We start from the raw sequence: 25,564 nt of genomic DNA, 5'->3' as shown, positions 1-25,564 counted from the left end.
CAGATTTGGGTAATCCTGAAAGAGTGTTCTGAGGAAGAAAAAGAGTCAGGGGCTTATAAAGACAAAAAGCCACGAGGTTGTTAAAAATTGCCTGGGAAGGATTGTGATTTATCCTTAAGGACTCACAAGTTGTTTTAGGATAGGGGTCCTACAGGTAGATAGACTGTCACTAGTTATTTTAGGGTAAGGATCCAATAAGTATCTTGAGTTTCTGGCATATGTTCTGGATGACTTGATTGTAAGGTCAAAAGGTCACACTCCATCCAGGCTGAGACATGCGTAAGTCACAATTCCTTATGGCTTCCTGGCTCCATTTTAGAGAGCTCTCAGCAATACCAACTCCATTTGGATTTTCCTTTCACAAGTAATTATACTATTACTGCAAAAGCAATGAAACCAATTGCAAATGTACAATAAGAAAAGTGAAACTCCTTTTAACAAAGACTTAAAATCAAGTGTTTTAAAATTATGGAAGCACATGAAATTTATGGATCTTGTTAAAAGCCTAATGGATGACTGTAACCCAAAGATAAGGAACTGATGTAAAAATAACATACTGAGATTATGTATCTTTGGCTTGCCTGTTATTTTTTAGTCTTAGTCTGAAATTGTCTCCAAAAGGCTATTACATTTTTTTCTCTGGCTTCTTTTTTTAAGATTTCTTCTTGCAATCTGTTCTGTATTCCTTTGTCACAAGGTATGGTTTCCAAGATCTTTTAAATATTAAGAGAGAAATGAATGCCTCAACATTTTAAGTGAGGAAATATGTTTTCTATACAGTAACATAGAAAATTACTTTGGTGCTATACTTAATTTAAGAAGCCTGATTCATTGCAACAGCATCACACTTCCTCATTTTTTCTATTTCAGTTAGTTTATAATTTATCTTGGCATGTTCTCACTACTTCAATTAAGGTTATTTCTCTCAAATTTGAATTTGAATTCCAACAATTCATATCTCATATTTGCATTTGAATTTCATCAAATTTAAATTTGCATTTCCTCAAATTCATATATGACTTGTTTATTCTAACACGAGTTTTTATATCTACCAATACCTCTGATTTTTTATTTTCTTATACCTCTTCTGTAGAATAGCTGAATCTTCTCTTAAATCCTGTCTTATTCATTATAAATTGATGTAGGCATTGGTGTTCATTCTTTGTTGTTATGGCCTACAACTTACATATTAAAATTTGTTATTTTATTTTGTTTCTCCTTTATTATAGTTAGAGAATTATTTTTATTTTTTATTATTTTTCTTATAAATTTATTTATTTATTTTTGGCTGCATTGGATCTTCGTTGCAGCACACGGGCTTTCTCTAGTTTTGGGGAGTGGGGGTGCAGGCTTCTCATTGTGGTGGCTTCTCTTGTTGCAGAGCATGGGCTATAGGCACGTGGGCTTTAGTAGTTGCGGCACACAGGCTCAGTAGTTGTGGCTCACGGGCTCTAGAGCGCAGGCTCAGTAGTTGTGGTGCACGGGCTTATGGCTTTATGCTTTATGGCATGTGGGATCTTCCTGGACCAGAGCTCGAACCTGTGTCCCCTGCATTGGCAGGCAGATTCTTAAGCGCTGAGCCACCAGCGAAGTCCCTATTTTTATGAATATTTTCTATGTTATTTATTTCAGCTTTATTGAGGAATAATTGGTCTATTTTATTAAGGCTAGTAAATTTGGGTGTTAAAAATAATTGCTTAAAAAGAGGGCATGGTCGTTAAACGTTGCTAGTGGGATGGAAACATGGTATGGCCACTCTCTTTTCCTTCCAGTTTTTTGAGATATAATTGACATCCAGCATTGTATAAGTTTAAGGTATACACCATAATGATTTGAGTTACATACATTATGAAATGATTGTCACAATAAGTTTAGTGTACATCCACCATCTCATATAGATACAAACTTCAAAAAATAGAAAAATTTTTTTCCTTATGATGAGAACTCTTAGGATTTACTCTCTTAACAACTTTCATCTGTAACACAGAAATGTTAACTATATTTATCATGTTGTACATTACATCACTAGTAGTTATTTATCTTGTAACTGAAAGTTTGTAGCTTTTCACTGCCTTCATGCATTCCCCACCCTCACCCTGCCTCTGGTAACCACAAATCCAGTCTCTTTTTCTATGAATTTGTTTGGTTTTGAAGTATAATTGACATACAACACTATGTTAGTTCCCATTACATAACATAGTGATTTGATATTTCTGTACATTTTAAAATGACCAGCACGATAAGTTTAGTTACGATCTGTCACCATACAAAGATATTACACTGACTGTATTCCCCATACTATTCATTTCATACCCGTGACTCCTTTTGCAACTGGTATAGCCACTTTTTTTTTTTTTTGGTATAGCCACTTTTGAAAAACAGTTTGATAATTCTTAAAAATGTAAATATAGAATTATCATTTGACCTAACAATTCCACCCCTAGGTATATACCCAAGAGAATTGAAAACATATGTCCACACAAATATAAAGAAATGTCCATAACATTTATAATAGCCAAAAGTGGAAACAATCCAAATGTCCTTCAGTTGATATATGTATAAACCAAATGTGATATATCCATACAACAGAATATTATTTGACTGTAAAAAAGAATTAAAATATCAATATACGCTACAACATGTATGAACCTTGAAACCATGCTATGTGAAAGAGGCCACACAGCAAAAGACACATATTGTATGATTCAGTTTATACAAACTATTTAAATTAGGTAAAGTCATAGAGACCGAAAGCAGATTAATGGCTGCCAGGGGCTGAAGAGAGGGGTTAATGGAGTCCATGATTTCTTTTGGGGGTGATGAAGGTGTTCTAAAGTTGATTATGGTGGGACTTCCCTCGCGGTCCAATGGTTAGGACTCCCTGCTTCCACTGCACGGGGCATGGGTTCGATCCCTGGTCGGAGAACTAAGATCCTGTATGCCTCATGGCAGAGCCAAAAAAAAAGAAAAAAACAAAAATTGATTATGGTGATGGAGGCACAACTCCATAAATGTTCTAAAAACTATTGAATCGTACATTTTAAGTGGGTAAATTTTATGGTATGTGAATTAATATCTTAATAATTTTTTTTTTTAATTAAAGAGGGCATGGGGGATTTCTGCTTACAACAAGGGCAGATTAAGGAATTTGGACCAACCATCTTGCTGAGAATAACTGGAAAAACTGACCAAAAAAATTTTTTTTAATCTGCCTAAAGACATGGGAGAACTGATAAAACAATGAAGAATAATGGGGTCTAGATCAAGAAGAAGGAGGAAACGAAGAGAGGGGAGTCCAGCATTTCCTCAAGGGTATCTGCCAATTCCAGTTTATTAGCTGAATGACTATTAAATTGACAGAGCTTTCAATAGCTTTACAAGGCTAGAGGGAGAAAAACTGGAATCCAGGGTTCACTAATAGTAGGTAGGCCCCATGCAAGCTTTAGGTTGGAAGCCCTAAGGTCTATAAGCCTAGAAATATGAGTGAACTGGAAATAGAATGGCCTTCTTTCAGGGACTGTAGCTCAACTTTAACTCATCTCAATCCCTAAAACTGGATTAAGGTAATCTAGGACTGCTAAGTGTCTCAAATTGGCTCCCAAAAGCAAATGTAAACCCTTTCTAAAGAAAATAATATTATTCTAGGCTTCAACTTACTTATACTGTTTTCTGTATACTAGAATTTTATTAAGTATTATGCCAGGTACTTAATCAAAAATAGCTAGGCATAAGAGAAGATGAGACAACATGATTAGAAATTAAGAGTCTTGATACACAATAGACAGATGATCCAGACAATGGAGTTATCAGAAACAGACTTTTTAAAGACTATGTTTAATATGTTCAGGGAAACTGAAATAAGGTTGAGAATTTTGGCACTGACTAGAAATGTAAAAAAGAACCAAATTCATGGAAAATATTTATTGAATAAAAAAATAATGGAAAATCTGAAACTAAAAACTAAGAAACAAAAAACAGTAACCTAAGGTAAGAAATCAATCAATGATGAAAACAAATCAAGGCAAGGATGTAGAACAATGGGAATGATCATGCAGTACTAGCGTAAGTGTAAATTAGCATAATCACTTTGGAAAAGGGTTTGTAATTATCTGTTAACATTGAGTATACACTGTTTATAATCAATAGAAATGTGTGCACATTTCACCAAAAGCCATGTACAAAAATATAGATTATGAGTTATTCATAGGAGTGCCAAACTGGAAACAACCCAGATACCCACCAACCAGGAATGGTTAAATAAATTGTATTTTCATGTAATGGAATATTACACAGCTATAACAGTCTACAGCTGCACGCAAGAATATGGATGAATCTCAGAAAGATAATGTTGGCAAAAGAAGCTAGACAGAAAAATACATATTGTGTGATTCCACTTTATGTAAAGTTCAAAAACAAAACTAATTTTGTGTGTGTGTGCACCTGTGTGCACGTATGTGGGTCTACACTCATTTGAAAATATACTAGAATGTTAACTGATTATTTCTAATGGGTGGTTTTTATTTTCTTCTACAACTTCTATATTATCCTCATACAAAAACAATGTACTACTTTTATAATGAGAAAAAAGTTATTCAGAAAATAAAGATTCCTATAATTTAGGATAAAAATAGTATATACAAAATGAAAAACGCATTTTATTAGAAACAATGTTTAAATCACCTGTGCTTCTATAGGATGATACAAATTATCTTTTTTCTCTACTTAGGGGATGTTTTGTTATTTTGTTTTGTTCTTGTATAGAGAATATTCTGGGGAAAAAAAGCATAAAGAAATATATTCCCATCACATAGAGGCAAGTGTTGTTAAAACATTTTAGTATATTTTTTTCTATCCTTTTCTATGATATTTTATGAGCTCATATACTATACACAATTTAGTGTGCTACTTTTTCAGTTTAAATTTCTGTTGAGTGCTCATCATAATTGCAATTGCAATTGTAAGCTATTCCCAAGTTGCCAGCCTGCCTGCCTACCTGTTTCTCTTGTTCTCTGCTTCTGTCCTTCCCTCTCTACTTCCTTCCTCCCTTCCTTTTGTTCTTGTATTCCTTCCTTTTGTCAGTAAACATTCACTAAGTTCTTTTTTGGTGCCAGACACTTTGGGAAAGGAGATAGACCCTCAGCAAAAAAAAAGGACGGGAATCACTACGATGAGGGTTTATAAATATTTGGCTTGTTATGTATATATACAAACACGCACACATATATTTTTTTTTCTTTTTAACTCAGTACTCAATTTGCATTAGGAAAAAAATACTGATTTAACCCATCCTGATCCAGCATTACAAATAACCCATGGGATCATATCCCAGCGAGTAACTATGCTGTAGAGTATGGCTAAGCCCAGCCAGGAGTAGAATGAGGTCATCTATGGTACTGATGGCTAGGTGCTTTGGGGGTTTCGGTGCAGGCATTGCTCTGTGTAAGAACATTCAGTGGTCTAGGGCAGGAGTCAGCAAACTATTTTTTTCTGTAAAGAGCCAGATAGTAAATATTTTAGGCTTTGTGGGCATATGGACTCAATTTTGCCATTGTGGAGTGAAAGCAGCCTTAGATAACACGTAATCGCACAGGCCTTGCTGTGTTCCAATAAAACTTTATTTATGAAAACAGGCCATGGACCAGATTTGTCCTGTGTATCCTTGGCTACCAACCTCTAGTCTGCAAGGAGAGACTCTGGACTCAGGTGTAAGCAGCCACAGGGACTGGTACTTCTGCTGTGACCCCTAGGATACCTCTTGCCTTGCTTTTAGAGAAGTTAAAAAAGTGAGGCCCACTCACCTTAATTTCACTCCACCCTCACAGTTGCTTTTAATGAAGTTTTTCTAATCAAAGTAGCCTTTTGGACAACAGAACAACCTCCAGCCTCCCCCTGAACCTCATGCCCTTGCAGCAAGCCTAGAGTTCTTTGGCAAGGTCATCCAAGGATTTTAACTGCCATAAACTGTAGAGATAGTGACTGAAGCTAGGAGTGATAAATAAGGGGTAAGTACCAGGTTTCAAGGAATAGTAAAAAGTTTTACAATAAAAATTATTCTTAAGAATCACTGAAATGTCCCATAAAGCTGTAAGCAATTTTCCATATTCTTTCTGAATATCATTTTAAATAAATATGTATTATTTAAATATATCATAATTTAACAATGTTTAACCACTTAATGTTTTATTAAGCTGTTTACAATTTTAATTATTTTAAATGGTGCTTTGATTAGCAGCTTTCTACATATCGTATTTAAACCATATTTTGATTCCTTCTGATAGACTGTCAAAAGTATAATTATTAGAATAAAAGGATGTAAAGCACAATTAAGGTTCTTGATATATATAGCCAAATTGTTTTCTAGAAAGGTTGTACCACGTTATACTCCTACCAGCAATATGTGAAAGTTCCTGTTTCAAAATCCCCTTTCTAGCACTGTTTATTTTCTTTTTTACTAAAACATCTTATATTTTGTTTATAAAACTTTCCTATATGTAAAAGTTGGTAAGAGCCAGTTGGCAGCAGGTTTCACGTTGGACACTTGCCTTTATCAGTCTATTCTGTTATTTTGGGATTGGTTTGCGGAGTAACATGTCATACAACCAACAATGGATTCTGGTCAGACTACTACAGTGTTTGCCGTCTGGGTTGAAAATACAGCCATGGTCACCTGAAAGGCCAGTTTGTGTAGACGATTTGTTGCTGTCTTTCCAGTGGCAAAGCAGAAGTTCTCTTAGCCCATTTACCTTTCTTGGGAGCCGTGATAAAGACTTCTAAGGCATGATAAGTAGTATCCCTTTCTTAAGTTATGGAAGAAGAATAAGAAAGAGGCTCCTTTTCTTTGGTAGTCTGTTTAAAGAGTAGATGAATTTTTGTTTTTTCAATTTTTAGATAACAGAATGAAGATAATGAAGAAAGCAATTTTAGTGTTCATCCGAAGAATCATATGTATATATTAAAAATAAGATTTATCTTAATATATATACTTAATGAAATATTTACCTTCTTTCATTATGTTTCAAGGTTTTTGGGGTTTTTTTTTTGTGTGTGGTACACGGGCCTCTCACTGTTGTGGCCTCTCCCATTGCGGAGCACAGGCTCTGGACTCGCAGGCTCAGCGGCCATGGCTCACGGGCCCAGCCGCTCCATGGCATGTGGGATCTTCCTGGACCGGGGCACGAGCCCGTGTCCCCTGCATCGGCAGGTGGACTCTCAACCACTGCGCCACCAGGGAAGCCCACGTTTCAAGTTTTTGAGGAAATTTTAGTTAAAATGCTGGCCTGGCAATTTTCTTCCCTGCTTTTTTTTTTTTTCTTTTCTTTTTAACAGGGAATAACTAGGTTTTGAAACTAGAAATTTCATTTCTTTTCCAGAAATTCTTTTGGTAGATTTGTGTAACAAGGAGAATAATAATTGGCATGACATTACAGGTTGAAGCCTACAGTGTCTCTGTAATTTATTTGTTTATAGTTAATATAATTATTTATAACTAAGTATATAATTAAGTATATCTTAATTATAATTTATAATTAAGTATTGTTAATCTTCCTTTGTGGAATGTCAGTCAGTATGTTCCATTGGAACTGCTTTTTCTAGATAGAAGATAGGATGTGGTGATGCTGGTGTTGTTATTGTTTTATATCAACCTAGTGAAAAACTAAAGAACTCTATGTTTGTATTTACTTACAGGTGCTTCTAGCATCTTAACTTTGTTGAAAGTTCCTGATGTTTATATAATTCTTTTAGCCTCATTCCAGTGCTGATACTAAAAACAAAACAAACAAAAAAACCCTTGTATTTCTGTTACTGATCATTTTGTAACCATGAAAGAAGAGATTGTTTGTTTTCAGGACAGTAGAATTAAAACAATTTATATGTTTTTAAAAACCAAAATTTGAAAGCATGAATTGCATTGAAAGAATTTTTAAATTCATTCTTAGCAGAATCTGCATTTAATTAAACATATAGTTTAATTAGGCCTGAGAATTAATATTCAGGTCAAGTTCTTTGTCCGTATGTCATTAATGAAGATGTCTACTCATGGCTTAGTAACAGCTTAGAATTCTAAAATAAAGAACCCATAACCTTCAACCCGGTGTTTATTAACATTGACTTTTTTCATATCATCCTCATCAGTTAAAAAAATAATAACAACCTAAAACTTTGGGACTGTATATATTTATGTGTGTGTATGTGTGTTCGTTTGCAAATTATATACATGTACTTATGTACTTATAAATTATGTATATTATAAAACATAAAAATAGAAAATTTTAAATTATAAGATGTAATGATCTTGATAAAATTAAAATTTTATCTATTAACAGTACATTAAAACTTTTGCTTTCACTTTATAATATTAACAGTAACAATAGAATATGCTTTATTATTTTTGAGACTCTTATAACACCTTGCCACAATAGTAATTCAAGCTGATTTGAAATTCATTTCTGCTCATCCTACAATTATGTGGAAGTTTTTGTTGAAATTTGCCTGGTTAAATTTATCCTCCCTGATATGACTCAGTTCTTACATTTAGTGATTGCTGTGCTAGTTTGTGTATTCTGGTATCCCATGTTATTTTTAAAGTCCAAAATACTCCTGTTTTTAGTGGCTTAAAACTGTTAATTTGGAAACAGCCAGTAGCTTTGTTCACCTTTCTTGGTTCTCTCTCCAGTCTATCATCCGACCTCTCCTCTGCTTCAAAAAAAAAAAAAGCATTGATTTAGAGAGAGCCTTCAGAAAGCAGCTGATCTCTTTGCTCGGGGAAGGGGAGAAATTAATAGAATCATCCTTCCCAGGTTAACTGGGATTAAAATCAAAACTGTTACAACCCAGTGGCTTCTGGCCAGAATGCAGGAGCTGCCTAGCTGGTCTGAAAGCTCCATTGGAGGGGAGCTAAATACAATACTTCAGGAATGTCCTTGTTTTTCTCGACCAATTATTCCATGTCTATAAAACTGCAGTTTTGAGTTTTTATTGGTGACAGACATTATTTTCAACAATAAAATCATGTAACAATGGAAACATTTTTAAACATCCATTATCAGAATATTCTCTGTATATTGTGAGTTCTTTTAAGAGCAACTGCTTTCTCAGTCATTGTTAAAATATCTTTACCTTGAAGGGAGATAGATTAGATATGTGGGTGGCTATTTTGGCTTTTGATACCTGCTGTGTACTTATGTAGCATACTGTTGATAGCCACAGTCATCATAGAAGAGGTCAACGAATTTGGAACAGTTGTCTTTTTATAGAAGAAAAGTAGATAATTCGTACTTAAGTTTGACAAATTTTTAAGATATTTTGCCACAAGATAACCAGCAAATTTCTGTATGGTACACAAGATTTTTTCAGTCCCTCTTGGTCTCATTACTAAATTTTGAAAGAATATGTTACTTTAAGATTTGTTTTTAAAGTTCTTTTTACCACATGATATATCATATATACAGAAGAGTGCATGACACATATGTTCAACAACAAGGTCTAGAAATTAGCTGCAGCTCAGAAGTTCCCCATGTGTCCTTCACCAAGCACATCCCTCTTCCTCCCTACAGGTGATCACTCACATGACATTTGTGTGATCATTTTCCTACTTTTCTTTATAATTTATTGTCTGTGTATCCCTAAATACTGAATTCAGCTTTACCTGTGTTTGCATCTCATGTAAATGAGATCACACTGTATGTATTCTTTCGTGACTTTTGTTTAGCATTATAATTTTCATCCAAGTTGTATATAACTCTACTTTCATTGCCAGTGGTTTCTAGCATTTTATTCTGTAAGTATCTGCAGTTTATTTATCCATTCTACTTTAGAACATATGGGATGTTTCCAGTGTGGGGCTCTTACAAAGAATGCTTCTATAAACATTAATATATGTGTCTCCTGGTATACATATGCAAGAACTTTTCTATGATATATACCTGGGAGTGGATTTGCTTGGCGGTAGTGTATGTGTATATTCAACTTCACTGGATAGCGCCAGACTGTTTTCCATAGGGATTATACCAACTTACATTCCCACTAGAGTTCCCATTGCTCTACCTCCTACTCGTGCTTCATATTGCGAGATTGTTAAATTTTCACCGTTCTGATGAACATATAGCGGTATCTCATTCTATTTTTTTCCAAGAGATTGAGGTTGGTAAAATGTTATTAATGATTACTGGTTGTGGGATTATAGGTGATTTTTATATTTTTTATTCTTTTAAAATATTTCCTATGGTATTTACACTTACTTCTTCAGCTACCATTTCATTGCTCTCTTTCCTTTTTACGGAAAATTCCTTGCAAGGATTATTTGTCCTCACCATACCACGTTTTCCTCTTGAACCCAGTTCAGACAAGCTTTTTTTTTTTTTTTGTGGTACGCGGGCCTCTCACTGTTGTGGCCTCTCCCGTTGCAGAGCGCAAGCTCAGTGGCATGTGGGATCTTCCCGGACTGGGTCACGAACCCGTGTCCCCTGCATTGGCAGGCGGACTCTCAACCACTGCGCCACCAGGGAAGCCCCAGACAAGCTTTTGTTCTAACCACTCCACTGAAACTGCTCAATGCAGGTTACCAGTGGTCATTTCATCGACTAGCCCGCATCTCATTTGACTTAGCAGTAGCACTTGACAGTCATTTTCTAACCCTGAAAAAGTCTTTAATTTGCTTGAGGATACCACAATAAATTGATTTTCTTATAGGTTGCTGCTTTTCATTTTTTATAGCATTTGATACTTTTGATTATTGCCTCTATCATTTCTCCCACAGATTTTATTTTAAAATGTTTTAAACTAAAGTTAAAAGCATTATCCTTATAATTTTTTATTAACTTTTTTTCTGATTATAAAAGCAGTACAAGTTTTGATGATCATACTGTGGTTATATAAGATGTCATCATTGGGGGGAACCTGCGTGAAGTATATATGGGAGCTCTTTGTACTATTTTTTTCAACTTCTGTATGAGTCTAAAATTATTTCAAAATACATTTATTCACCACATTTTATTGAGCTCCTACGATATGCCAGGTACTATTCTAGCCCCTGGGAATATAGTAGTGGCCAAATTGACAAAAATCCCTGCCCTCATGAAACTTACATTTACTGGAGGTAATCAATAATAAATAAAAAGTATGGATTATGCTAGATAGTATAAATGCTAAAGAGAAAAAGTAAGGTAGAAAAGCAGAGATGGTGCATAGGAAATGACAAGGATAGAGAAGAGGGGTTGAAATTTTAGGTATGGTGACAAGGATAGACAAATGCCTCATTGAGAAAGGGGACCTTGAGGAAAGACTTGAAAGAAGTAAAAAAGCAAGCCATGAAAATATTTAGGGAAGAGGGCTTCAGAGCCTTTGTTTATACCTGAAATTATTAACTAAGGTCCTAAAGTAGGTACATGCTTGCGGTGTGACGGGAATGGTGAGGAAACTACTGTGGTTAGTGTGGTAAACAATGAAGTCCTAGAGGTGGGGTTGGGGAGAGGTAGCAGAGAGCAGTTTGATACATGAATCAGGAGTTCAGGCTGAAGATAATAGTTTGAGTGCCATCAGCGTACACATGATATTTAAAATTATGTAACTAGATAAATCCACCAAGAGATTGAGTGTAGACAGAGAAGAGAAAATGTCTGGATTAAACTCTGGGTTACTCTGACATTTAAGGGTTGGGGGTTTGAGAAGGAATCAGCAAAGGAGACAGAGTTCTTCCCTTTAGGATTATGTCTTTGTTGGCATGTGAAGTCCTCCATGTACTAACCCAGGTTTACCTCATCTCTTACTACTTCTCTTCTCACTACTTATAGTTATAAAAAATATATTGTGCTCACTTTCTGGGTTCTTTCTACATGCTTTTCCATTCTTTGAAGCACTATTTCTTTCCTCCTGTTCCCCATCCCTGATTAACTCCTTTATATCTTTTAGAATTCACCTCAACAATAGCTTCCTCAGTGGTCTGCCAGACGTGGTTTAGTTTCCCCTTCTATGTACTGTACACATACCCAGCATCACACAATCTTCTTACTCCCATTATTGCTCATAAGCCCTTTCTCTCTTTTTCTATTTTTCTTTCTGGATTGGAATTGCTTACTTATGTATCTCCTCCAGTAGATTATGATCCTTGAGGTTCTATGTCCTATTCATCATTTAACATTTAGCACAGTGCTGAATACTTGGTTGGCACTTAAACAATATTTAATAAACTAGAGAACCAGTAAACTAATTAGCCATAATAGAAAGGGAAGAGCTTATACAGGCTTAGCCTTTGGAGACAGTGAAGTTGGAGTGTAGAGCAGGTTTTTTGTGAAAGGGGGTGTTATTTAGGCATCAGAGGAAGCAAGAAACATGTCGGCAAGCCAGAAGTTACCAATATTTTTTTTGTAGCAATAAATAATGTAGGTAAAATGGCTTGATTAACTTCTTTTCGGTCTTCTTTATTGAAAAGCTGCCTGGCAGACATAGTGTTCTACCAAGCAGGTAGATACAAGTACAGTGGGTTCATTATTTTGAATGTTTATTTGTATAAGATGTTTTGAATACTTGATTGCCTTTTCATTTTCTAGCAAACTACTCCAATCTGGCAGATGTTTGAGAGTTGCAGCTTCCATTGAGATGTGAATAAAGCAGTAGTTTGTTTCTTTTTTAATTAATTAATTAATTTATTTTTGGCTACGTTGGGTCTTCGTTGCTGTGTGTAGGCTTTCTTTTTAGTTGCGGCAAGCGGGGGCTACTCTTTGTTGCAGTGGGCAGGCCTCTCATTAACATGGCTTCTCTTGTTGTGGAGCACGGGCTCTAGGTGTGTGGACTTCAGTAGTTGTGGCACATGGGCTCAGCAGTTGTGGCTCGAGGGCTCTAGAGCGCCAGCTCAGTAGTTGTGGCACATGGGCTTAGTTGCCCTGCCGCATGTGGGATCTTCCCGGACCAGGGCTCAAACCCGTGTCCCCTGCATTGCAGGCGCATTCTTAACCACTGCCCCACCAGGGAAGCCCTAAAGGAATAGTTTTAAATGAAGGGTCTTCATATTGAGTATGAACCTTCTTAAGAGTCATGGAATTGTTATTAAACTTCAGAGAAGCATAACTCGTCAGTAGAAGGGTGGAGACAGATTTAAAAGCCAAAAACTTTTAAGGAATTTAAGGAGTGGAACCTAGAAAAGGTGTTAGGTAGAAATAAGGTTTCTTTGTTTATAAGTGTATTAAATGAAAATAAAGGGTTTTGAGTCACATTTTAAAATATTTTTTTAAATTTTGCTGAACGTTAAAAGCATTTTTTTTCTGTAGCATGACCATAAATATTTTTAAGGTGAGACAAATATAACCTCTACATAAAATATTATGATTTATTTTCAGTGTGGCACAGTTGAGCTACATTTCAAATGGGAAGTAACATTGATAGGGAGCACTCATGTGAACCTGTGTTCAAAAGAAAAAGCCCAAGTTTCAAAAAATGTTTTATTCTGAATATTGTCCTCTGTATAGTTTTAATTTTAAAAGTGTTTTCAGATCCAACTAAAGTTCAATTTAGAAATATAATTTATATTTTTTGCTTTCTCAGATGAAGCTTTAAGCATATGTTTCTAATAATTCAGTTAAAATATGCTGGGTTGTATATTTTTTAAAAGAATCTGCATTGAAAAGATTCCCAAATATTTGTTTGAACAGGCACTCAGCATCTTGATGAAAACTGTTGGAAAAGAAAAACTTTCAGAGTCATTCTGCTCTCTGAGTACCCAAGCCAACTAAACTGGTACAGTTAACACTTCTGTAAGAGGCCAGGAGCCAAGTAATGTAGCTCTTCCTGGACTGCTTTTCAACAGGCCTTCAAGCCAACTTAGTGCTTGATATTAATACCATTGAATTTTCAGATAATAAGCTACAAGTAGAACATCTACAACTCTTTCTATCAATATCATACTTGTTAGTCTCTACTAGTAATCCTTGATTAGCTTAAATCTCTGCTTTATGTTGGCATTAAAGCTGTAGCTTTAATTTTGTCGGATATCATACTTATAAAACAAGAAGAGAATGCCCTGTAGAGTGTGACCCCACACTGTCTCCCAGACATAAATATTTTTACATTGCTTTTTAGTACTACTGAGTGTCACAGTAGAGATGTGAATTATTTAGAACACATTAATGCTTTGGAAGGCGAGATAGTTATCTCAGCCTACCAAATTTATAAGTAGGGATAGTTTATTTGGCCTCCGACCCTTTCGTTTTCATTGTATCCCCTTGAGATTTATTGATACCAATGAATTCATTTAGCAGTTATATGCTTACTATAGGTAGTATGTCATGTTGATCTCTGTATCCACATACTTGCTCTAGTAAGTGCTCTTAGATATTTGTTGGATTGAACTAGAAAGTACCCACCAAATTTAGATGCTGTGATGGAGAGTAAATAATAAAAGAAAGATTCAAAGATTCTGTATGCTAACTAGAGAGACTAGGCTAAATTTAATTTCTCTAATATCACAGAGTTATTTGGAAAAATAGCATAAACTAAAATTCTAGTCACTTGGTTTTTCAAGTGCTTCCCACAAGATTAGATTAACAGTGTCTCCAAAAATGGTTACCATACTTTAATAACTTTTAAGCTTATTTCAGAACTGTAAATGTAGAAGACTTATGTGGAACCAGTGATAAACCTCCTGGCTTTTTTCCCCTTTCTTATTTGGATCTGTGTATAATCTGAAATAGCAAATTATATACAATTTGGGAGACAGTGTCATTTGTGACTTCAGGGGATCTGAGGAATGCAGTCATTTCATGAGCTTGTGCCAGATCTTTCCATTTTGGGTAGTTTATTAATGGAAAGAAAGCAAATGGAGGGAGTTTCAATAAGGAACTGAATGGGTTAATGACTGAAAATGATGATTGAAAACCATAATCTGCAGTTGATTGGGACATTGTTATGAGGAGAAAGCATACGTATAAATAGTAACATAATGGTATGTTACTGAAATCTAAGAAAAGTAGAATGAGACAAAATATCTCTAGTATCTTGATGTTCTATTTGATAGTATTTTGGATAAGTTTCATAAGGGAGATGGTTGAGATCACTAATCCTTAGTACATGAACCAACAAATAGGAATTGTATTTATCATAAGAAGTAACTTTGGCCCGTAAAGAAGGAGTAGAGACTCTTAACTAGAGGAACATTTTTGTCTGTAATTTCTCTGATTCAGTGCCAGATGCTTTTTGAGAGAACATTCAAAGCCGTGTCTGTCTGAGTTTCATTGTTGAAAACTGCCAGCTGCTATATTTCTTTTTAATAACTGATTGAAAGTCTTTCCGTTATGTCTCCTCTATTGCAAAATTCCTTAAGTTTAAAAAAGTGTGTTTAAAGTAATAGCATTATGAAACAAAAGCTTTATTCTGTGGATTGGATAATACTTCTCTTGTGACATTTTCTTTTCCCACCAAAAGTGAGAAGTGAATGCCTTGCCTTGGTACATCCCATTTCTAATGGAGGACAAGAAGTTATTTTCTTCAATGGCTGACTTCCAGAATTTCTGCCTGAACGTTCTTTGTCAAGTGTATATTCCCTTCTCTAGGCCTTTCTATATAGAGCCCACAAACATCGTCAGTGTGAATGATGTCATTCAGAGGGTTAGTGACCATGCCTCTGCAATGAACAAGAGGATTCATTACTACAGCCGGCTCACTGCTCCTGCAGACAAGGCACTGGTAAGGGGCAAAGCATTGCTAATTGTCTAAGCTTAAGTTGAAATGAACTGAACAACATAAGCCACGGCAGCTCCCAGTAGTTGAACTTTTTGCTGGCCATATTCCAAGGACAGCATCATGGAAAGTCAAAGATATTAATTAATACGTCTTACATCTCAGGCTAGTTCATTCTTATTAGCCTGGCATAGAGAAATTTGAAACAATCTCTCTATGTTGACAACAGCCTAGAGATTTGTTGGATTAAAATTCTGCTAATCCATAATCCTAAAAGCTTTGAGGAGGATAAACTGTTGAAGTAGTTTAGGTCATTGATTAATAACATAAATAATAACAAGTTCTGGTTAGTCTATTCAATTTTTAAGTTTGAAGCTACAAGGGAAAAATGTTTATAGAAATTTTCTACAGGAGTGAGAAACTGAAATATATACATACATATATTTTTTTCCTATTTGGTAATGTCCTTTTATAGATCAAAAAGCAGGATCAAAGAGCAGATACTAAACATTTGAAGCTTTGTGGGCCACCTGCTGTTGCATATTCTTCTCTACTTTTGTTTTATAATCATTTAAACAGCCCCTTACCAAAGGGGCTGTTAAGGTTGAAGGCTAGATTTGGCCCATGGGCTATGGTTTGTTGACTCTCGATCTTACAAAATCTGTGTTATTATCTTAGAATCAAAAATATGTAAGTAATTTCATTTCTTATAAGAATTAACGATATTCAGAAATTTGGAAGTTGAAAGAAAAATGAAGCATTCTGAGAAAAAAATAATGATTTTTTTATAGGTAATAATAAAAAGGGAGAAGGGAATTCAACACTCTAAATGTTTACTGAGGGGCAAGGACTGGGCTAGTCACTTGAACACAGATATCTCATTTTAAGCCTTGTGAATTATTAAGATCTCCTTCTGTGTCATCATAGTAGGGACTTCCAAAATATTCTGGGTGGGATAATTTTTTTCCCCAATTTTTTCACTTTTTCTTCCCCTAGGTCTTTACATCAATAGTTGTGATAAAGTCTTAGTTCCATGTCAGAATTATCTAAGCCTTCTGGGGAGTAGAAGTAATCCAATATCTCTGGGTCTAGTTCAGACCTCCTAGAGACTGTACTTATGGAAGCAAACTTCAGAGATACCAACTGGGCCAGTCTAGGTCTGAGTGTATGTTGTTTGCCTGGAAATTAAGTCAGCATTGTACACCAAGTTGAATCCCTTTTGTTAACTGACAGTGAGATGAGTCTAATTAATCACAGTATATAAACAGTGATCTAAAATTAATAATATGACCATTTTTAATGATTGTGTGTATACATCCATGCTCATTTTCTGAGAATCCCAAAGTTATTTTTCCTAAAAGACCTTTTAGGGAAGAGTAATATGAAACCACAGGTGTCAGGTCTTTACACAGTTACACCTTTTTATTTCTGAAAATTTCCCCACTTACGTTAATATTTTTACTCTAAATTGGGGAAGGGTAGTAAATTATTTGGCTGCTGACATCTCCTAGATGCTTGCTAATAAAAGTGTGACCTGCACAGGCCAGCAATATCAGCATCACTGAGAGCTTGTTAAAAGGGCAGAATCTCAGTCCTTGCTCCAGATCTACTGAATCAAAATCTGTATTTTAACAAATTCTCTGTGTGAATCACAAGAACATTCAAGTTTGAAAAGCACTGTCCTAGACCACTGATGAGAGTGTGGGATCCAATCTTCCAATTTTTCTGTCTCTCCTAATAATTTCTTATCCTGTAGCTTCTAATCCTATCCCTGATAACTTTTGATTTTCACTTTTTCTGAACTTGCTCTGCTAGATATCATGGTTTATCTGCTGCCTGATACAGACATGGTCCTGCCCCTTTTTTCTTTTTACTCCATAGTAGAAGACAGCAGAACTCAGACTCAAGAGGACTGAGGGTAAAGAGAAGGCAGCAGACCTATTTCCATATATGCTTTTGTATCTATAGGAAATAGTTGTTTCCAAAGCCACACCAGGCATGGCATTCAAGACATTCTTTGCCCGCAAGACACCACCAATCATATGCATAAAGAGAGAAGGATTTGATATTTTTTCTTTTTGCACCAGTTCGTATCCTGTCTACCTGCTGAGTCCTAATGCTCCACTTTCTTGAGGTGTTTCCCAACTATTCTAGTCCCCATTGTTGTTGTTATCATTATTATTGTCATTCCTGTGTTCGAGTTGAACACTTAATTTTTATTCTTATAGCGTTTTCTAATTGTTTCACATGTGTTCCAACTGGTATTTAAACTTCTTGAAGTTAGGGGTTGTATATTATTTTTACTTGAATGCTAAACCTAGCACAGAGTTGTAGATTTACATAGTAAGTACTGATATAAAAGATTGTTGATTTATACCAGTCAGCTCCTACGTCTTTAATATTATGTGTAAGGACTACATATTCTCAAAGGACAATTCTCAGGGAGATGGTCAGAATTCCATCAGGAAACCGTATTTTTTTCCCCTCCAAAATAGGGAGGTAGAATTAGAAAGAAATGTGTCAGGGTAAGGTGGGAGCTATGTGTATAAAAATGTATATCTATTCAATTGTTCTTTCTGTGTACGTCTTCAACCTCTCTATTGGCTCCTTCCCTTTTGCTTACATCTTCTGTCTTTAAGAACCCTTGCTTTGCCTTTTCCTTAAGCCACTTTAGCTCACCTTTTTCTTCTGGTACCAAAGCATTTAGAAGAATAGTCCATATTTATTATTCCTTTCTTTCCCTTCTGTTGACTCCTCAATTCTTTATAGTTTGAGTTCCCTACCTGCCTCTTTGCTAAAACCACCTTCACATAGGAGTTTGGTGACCACTTCATTCTTAAAATTTCCCTCACTTCAGACCCAAGTCTCCTACATCTAGAATTACTTAATCTAGGTCTTTGCTGGCTCTTCTTCCTCCTGTCTCATGAAAATGAAGAGAAGAATATTTTGACAATTGCATACTCTAGGAATTCATTCTCATTTGAGATGAACAGTTTATTGTTTATAGTATTTAAACTCTTGCTCCTTTAGATCTTCTACTCTATTTGAAAAATAATTTTTATATTAATCAGATATACACACTATTTAATTGTTCATGATATTTGGAAATGTGTCTAGAGTCAGGTACTCTGTTGTATAGAAAATATCCTCTGTTGCACATTTACTGGTTCTAACATTTCTGTACTTTTTTTTTTTTAACCAGGTTGCCCCAGATCATGTAGTTCCAGCTCCAGAAGAGTGCTATGTGTATAGTCCATTAGGTTCTGCTTATAAACTTCAAAGTTGCACCGAAGGATATGGTAAAAACACCAGTTTAGTAACCATGTGAGTAAAACTACTTTTTGGAGCATAACAAACTTTTTGTAAACAAAAGTTATTGATTATTTTAATTTTTTGTCTTAATTAAAATGTTTGAAGAGTCAAACGTCATATTTTTACTGCTGTTACTCTGCTTTCAGTTTTATGATTTGGAATACCATGATGGGAACATCTATACTAAGTATTCCTTGGGGCATAAAACAGGTAATATAATTTTCAGCACACTTTTTACCAGAATTTTTTTCTCTTTGTATTTTAAGTTTTACAATAGAGGTTTTAATAAATCTACATAAAATTTATTAAAGAAAATAGATGATTATATTTATTTATTTTAATTTTATTTATTTATTTTTTGGCTGAGTTGGGTCTTCGTTGCTGCACGCAGGCTTTCTTTACTTGCGGCGAGTGGAGGCTACTCTTCGCTGCGGTGCGTGGGCTTCTCATTTGCGGTGGCTTCTCTTGTGGAGCATGGGCTCTAGGTGCGCAGACTTCAGTAGTGGCAGCACGCGGGCTTCAGTAGTTGTGGCACGTGAGCTCAGTAGTTGTGGCTTATGGGCTCTACAGTGCGGGCTCAGTAGCTGTGGCGCATGGGTTTAGTTGCTCTGCAGCATGTGGGATCTTCCTGGACCAGGGATGGAACCCGTGTCGCCTGCATTGGCAGGCAGATTTTTAACCACTGCACCACCAAGGAGGTCCCTAGATGATTATATTTAATTTTACATTAGTTGTCTGGTTTTTAATCATAATTGTTTAGGGTAACAATATGGTTATATATGAATTTATTCTAAAATGATGATATATGTTGTTCTGTATTTTTATAAACAGGCTGGGTTTACTACTGGAATGTGTGTCATCATGCTGATGGGCCTTTTAACACTTTATTGCTGCTACAGAGTGGTGAAATCACGAACTATCATATGTAAGAACTTGCCACTGTAAAAACAGATGAGTGATATGGGTATTAAGAATTTATGCTGAGGTAGATCACTAATGTGTACATTTCACAAATGTGTTAACTATTTTCTGCCTAAAGATTTATTTCTCTAATTCATAGCATTTGACTGAACTGATATGTTAATGAATTTAGTGGCTGCCTTTGAAATTCTGAGAGTCTTGTTCTTTGCAGAGTGCATTTACTTTGGTGCTAATTTCCTCATAAGAATCATTTAAAAAGTTGTATTTTAAAAATAAGGTCTTTGCTAGAACTAAATTGAGAATTCTATGATTCTTATCAGTTTATGGTGACTTGTTTTGACCTATCCCTACCAAAAGATCTAAATGTTGGAATCTCCTAAAAGTAGAAATTGTTAAGTATGAAAATGTGAGCAATGTGTCCTTTGTAATGAATTCTCAAAGTTGTACCAATGCGTTACCTCCAGTCATTTCTATAATTTAGATCAGGGAAATACCTTTTTAGATTGTTTTAGTTTAGGACCTAAATAGACATACATTATTTCATTGAATCTTAGCAAGTGCGAATCAACAGACCAAGCTTTGCCTCCAGTTTTATTCTGTCTCTACTAAGCAGTGGTATATTTTCTCTTAATTGTATTATTTAGTCATATCCCTTTCCCATTTATCCACAAGTCCCTTGGTGCTCTTATAGATATGCTAAATTCTTTATATGAGGTAGCAGTTAGCCCTTTACCTGCTATTTTTTGTTAATTTCTTTCCTCTTCAATATTTGAATGGCTTTTGTATCGTATTAGTTTGTTTATATCTGCCTATCTTTTCCACTGTAATTTCTATTTCTTCAGTTGATAGAAAAGGATAACCTTTCAGGTGCTATTTTTACATTGTCATCTAAATTTTCTGTTATTTAATTTTTAAATTAACTCAATTGTCTCAAATTTTTTTTAATTGAAGTATAGTTGATGTACAATTTTATATAAGTTACAGGTGTACAGTATAGTGATTCACAATTTTTAAAATTTATATTCCATTTAGTTATTATAAAATATTGGCCATATTCGTCATATTACACAATATATCCTATTAGCTTACTTTATACATAATATATAGTTTGTACCTCTTATTCCTCTACTACTCTATTGCCCTTCCCCACTTCCCTCATTATCTGAAATTTAAATTGGCATGTGGTGTGAAGTATGACTCAAGAAATGTTATTATTAAATATGCCAAATATTGGATAATGTCTTCTGTCCCTTATTGATGATTTTTTCTAGCCTTGGTTTATCACTTGGTTTTATTAATTATAAAATTTTATGATACTATAATCTTTTCAGATTACCTGTACTATTTCATTCACCTACATTTCTTTTTATGTATTTGTTCTATAATTTTTTGTTTTGTTTTTTTAATTGAAGTATAGTTGATTTACAATGTTGTGTTAATTTCTGCTGTATATAATGTTTTAATTACTATTATTTCATAATATGGTCTAATGCCTGGTGGTGGAATACCCATAATCTTTTGCTAAATGTTTTGATTTAATTTGGAGAACACAAATTATGAATATGGAATATATGATTAACATCTAATTTTATTCTTTCCCTTTTATATTTTATCTAGCATCAGTGGATACCACTACCTGGGAATATCCAGATGTCTGCAGATATTATTTTGGCTCCTTTGGGCAGTGGTCAAGTCTCCTTTGCTCCTTGGTGTCTCTTATTGGAGCAATGATAGTGTATTGGGTGCTTATGTCTAATTTTCTTTTTAATACTGGAAAGTTTATTTTTAGTAAGTATCCATATCCATATTTAACAGAGTTACTTTCAGATACAATAACTACTATAATGTTTTCATTTCAACCTTAAATTCTGGCCTTGGGATTAATAAAGTAAAAAGTAATATTTGTAATTCTAGAAGATATACTTGATTCAGTTTGTTTTCTATGGTTATGATCTCAAATACAATGTGTATGTTAATTTCCAAAAATTAATTTTTGAATAAATAATATTCCTTCAAATTCTCTAATTAACATAAAATATTTCTAAGTTCTAACAGATGTTTTAAGCATTGCTCAATTTTTACCACAAAATTTTAGTGTAACAGAAAAACTTATGAAGTTCCTTGGTGTTTGTTGCTAAAGAATTCAATGTGTAGAGTCTTGAAGAAACAAATTTCAGTCATGTATTTTCAAAATATTAGAATCTAAAATTAGGAAACAATAGAATAGTGGAATTTATATGGGAAATATATTATTAAATAAGCCCTATATATTTAAAATCTAGATTTACATGAAAACCAAATTTCAAAATAAGTTCTAACATAACTAACTACAACAGCTAGTTTTCCTAAGAACTTTTGAGAGGCAGGTGAGTGAGGGAGATAAATTCTATTTTTATTTTAAACCATAAAATTAGCATTTTAATTAAGTTTTTTATTAACAATCATTTTTATTGTATGAGAAATTATGAAATGTTTCAAACTACCAAGGAAATGCAGAGGGTAATAGAAATACCATTGTACCCACTAAATGAGTTTTCATGTCTTAACATTTTGCCATATTTACATTAGTTCTCTATTCTTACAGACCTATAAATGTAGCCCCAGGTGTACTCCTTCTCAATTTCATTTTCCTTCTTCCCTAATTTTGGTACAAAATAATGGTACCTACATGTTTTTGTTATCTTACTATATAAATATATAAGCAACATACCATATTATTTTGCATGTTTTTAATCTGTATAAATGCTACTGCAACTTGCTTTTTTCTGTAATCATCTTCAATAATACATTGTTCTAGTTCAATTTAACTGCTTTATTCCATAATATGAATGTACTGTGACTTCTTTATCCATTCTCTTGCTATTTAATTTGTTTTCAGTTATGTACTTTCCTGTTACAAACAAGATTTTGTTAAACATCATTGTTTGTCTCCTTGTGTATATGTGGGAGAGTTTCTTCAAACTATGTACCTATAAGACAAATTGCTGGAACTTAGAATATTCACATTTTCAACTTCACTAGAAATTACGGGATTGTTCTTTATCATTCTTATACCAGTTATATTCCTGCCAACAGTTTAGGAAACTTCCCCTTGTTCCACATCCTCATCCACACTTGATATTATCAGACTTAAATTTTGCCAGTTGGGATATGGTTTAATTTGCATTTCTCCTCATAAGGAATGATCCTAGACATCTTCTCTTAATTGGACATTATATAGCTTGTTATATCCTTTGCCCATTTTTCTTTTGGATTGCTGGTCTTTTTCTTATTTATTTATAGGAACTCTTTGTAAAGTTTTGATACTAATATTTATTCATTAATGTATGCAAATGTCTTCCAGTTAGTGACTTATCTTCACTTGGTCTGTGGTGGCTCTCCGGTTCAGAAGTTTTTCTTTTACTTTCACATTACTCAGTCTTTTTCATTATGGCGCACAACTCTTCCACATACATTTTAGAATCAACTTGTCAAATTCCACAAAAAATTCCAATCAGAATTTGATTGAAATTGTATTGAATTTATCAGTGTACCTTAATGTATCAACCACTACCATAATTGATGTCATTAGGGTACTGACTTTAGACTTTGATTGGCATTGCATTGGATATATAAATGTGGAGAGAATAATATCATTAGGATACTGAGTCTTACTGTCCATGATCATGGCATGGAATAGTTCTCCATTTATTTAGGTCTTTTTAAATACCTTTTAAATTTTTATTGATAAAGGTCTTACATATCTTATTTTTAGACTTATTTTATTCTCAGGACCCTAAAATTTTTTTTCTTTAGTAAAGCAGTTTTAGTTTAATATTCAAATACACATACTTTTTATTATAGAAAATTTCAAACATGTACAAATTAAATGGAACAACATAAAGAACCTTCATGTTCCCCTCACCTGTTTTCTTTCCTTCGTAAAACAAAATTATTTGTTTGTTTATTTATGGCTGCATTGGGTCTTTTTTTTTAACACTTTTATTGGAGTATGATTGCTTTACAATGGTGTGTTAGTTCCTGCTGTATAAAAAAGTGAATCAGCTATACATATACCTATATCCCCATATCTCCTCCCTCTTGCATCTCCCTCCCACCCTCTCTATCCCACCCCTCTAGGTGGTCACAAAGCACTGAGCTGATCTCCCTGAGCTATGTGTCTGCTTCCCACTGTCTATTTTACATTTCGTAGTATATATAAGTCCATGCCAGTCTCTCACTTCGTCCCAGCTTACCCTTCCCCCTCCCTATGTCCTCAAGTCCACTCTCTACACCTGCGTCTTTATTCCTGTCCTGCCCCTAGGTTCTACATAACTTTTTTTTTCTTTTTAGATTCCATGTATATGTGTTAGCATACGGTATTTGTTTTTCTCTTTCTGAATTACTTCACTCATATAACAGACTCTAGATCCATCCACCTCACTACAAAATACTCAATTTCGTTTCTTTTTATGGCTGAGTAATACTCCATTGAATATATGTGCCACATCTTTTTTTTTTTTCACATCTTCTTTATCCATTCATCTGTCGATGGACACTTAGGTTGCTTCCATATCTTGGCCATTGTAAATAGACCTGCAGTGAACATTGTGGTACATGACTCTTTTTGAATTATGGTTTTCTCAGGGTATATACCCAGTAGTGGGATTCTGGGTTGTATGGTAGTTCTATTTTTAGTTTTTTAAGGAACCTCCATACTGTTCTCCATAGTGGCTGTATCAATTTACATTCCCACCAACAGTGCAAGAAGGTTCCCCTTTCTCCACCCCCTCTCCAGCATTTATTGTTTGTAGATTTTTTGATGATGGCCATTCTGACTGGTGTGAGGTAATATCTCACTGTAGTTTTGATTTGTAGGTCTCTAATGATTAGTGATATTGAGCATGCTTTCATGTGTTTGTTGACAATCTGCATATCTTCTTTGGAGAAATGTCTATTTAGGTCTTCTGCCCATTTTTGGATTGGGTTGTTTGTTTTTTTGATATTGAGCTGCATGAGCTGCTTGTAAATTTTGGAGATTAATCCTTTGTCACTTGCTTCATTTGCAAATATTTTCTCCCATTCTGAGGGTTGTCTCTTCATCTTGTTTATGGTTTCCTTTGCTGTGCAAAAGCTTTGAAGTTTCATTAGGTCCAATTTGTTTATTTTTGTTTTCATTTCCATTTCTCTAGGAGGTGAGTCAAAAGGATCTTGCTGTGATATATGTCAAAGAGTGCTCTGCCTATGTTTTCTTCTAAGAGTGTTATAGTGTCTGGCCTTACATTTAGGTCTTTAATTCATTTTGAGTTTATTTTTATGTATAGTGTTAGGGAGTGTTCTAATTTCATTCTTTTACATGTAGCTGTCCAGTTTTCCCAGCACCACTTATTGAAGAGGCTGTCTTTTCTCCATTGTATACTGTTGCCTCCTTTATGAAAGATAAGGTGACCATATGTGCGTGGGTTTATCTCTGGGCTTTCTGTCCTGTTCCATTGATCTGTATTTCTGTTTTTCTGCCAGTACCATACTATCTTCATTACTGTAGCTTTGTAGTATAGTCTGAAGTCAGGGAACCTGATTCCTCCAGCTCCATTTTTCGTTCTTAAGATTGCTTTGGCTATTCGGGATCTTTTGTATTTCCATACAAATTGTGAAATTTTTTGTTCTAGTTCTGTGAAAAATGCCA

The 25,564-nt window shown here is 34.6% G+C and overlaps 1 protein-coding gene across 3 annotated transcripts in view; it reads left to right on the top strand.

The window, feature by feature from the left end:
* SLC38A9 (solute carrier family 38 member 9) overlaps positions 1–25,564 on the top strand; it is a 98,613-nt gene that overhangs the window by 25,009 nt on the left and 48,040 nt on the right. For 2 of the 3 annotated variants that reach the window (XM_082651752.1, XM_082651750.1), the window contains exons 3-7: positions 15,540–15,672; positions 18,869–18,990; positions 19,125–19,188; positions 19,810–19,903; positions 21,517–21,687. In XM_082651752.1, coding sequence (XP_082507878.1) covers positions 15,540–15,672; positions 18,869–18,990; positions 19,125–19,188; positions 19,810–19,903; positions 21,517–21,687 — 584 coding nt within the window. Of the gene's footprint in view, positions 1–13,643; positions 13,729–15,411; positions 15,673–18,868; positions 18,991–19,124; positions 19,189–19,809; positions 19,904–21,516; positions 21,688–25,564 lie in introns of all 3 variants that reach the window. The other variant, XM_082651751.1, reaches the window with a different exon arrangement.

The sequence above is a fragment of the Grampus griseus genome, assembly GCF_964374135.1.
Source record: "Grampus griseus genome assembly, chromosome: 3".
In the NCBI taxonomy this organism is placed as follows: Eukaryota; Metazoa; Chordata; class Mammalia; order Artiodactyla; family Delphinidae; genus Grampus; species Grampus griseus.
This window is presented reverse-complemented; position numbering and strand designations above follow the sequence as displayed.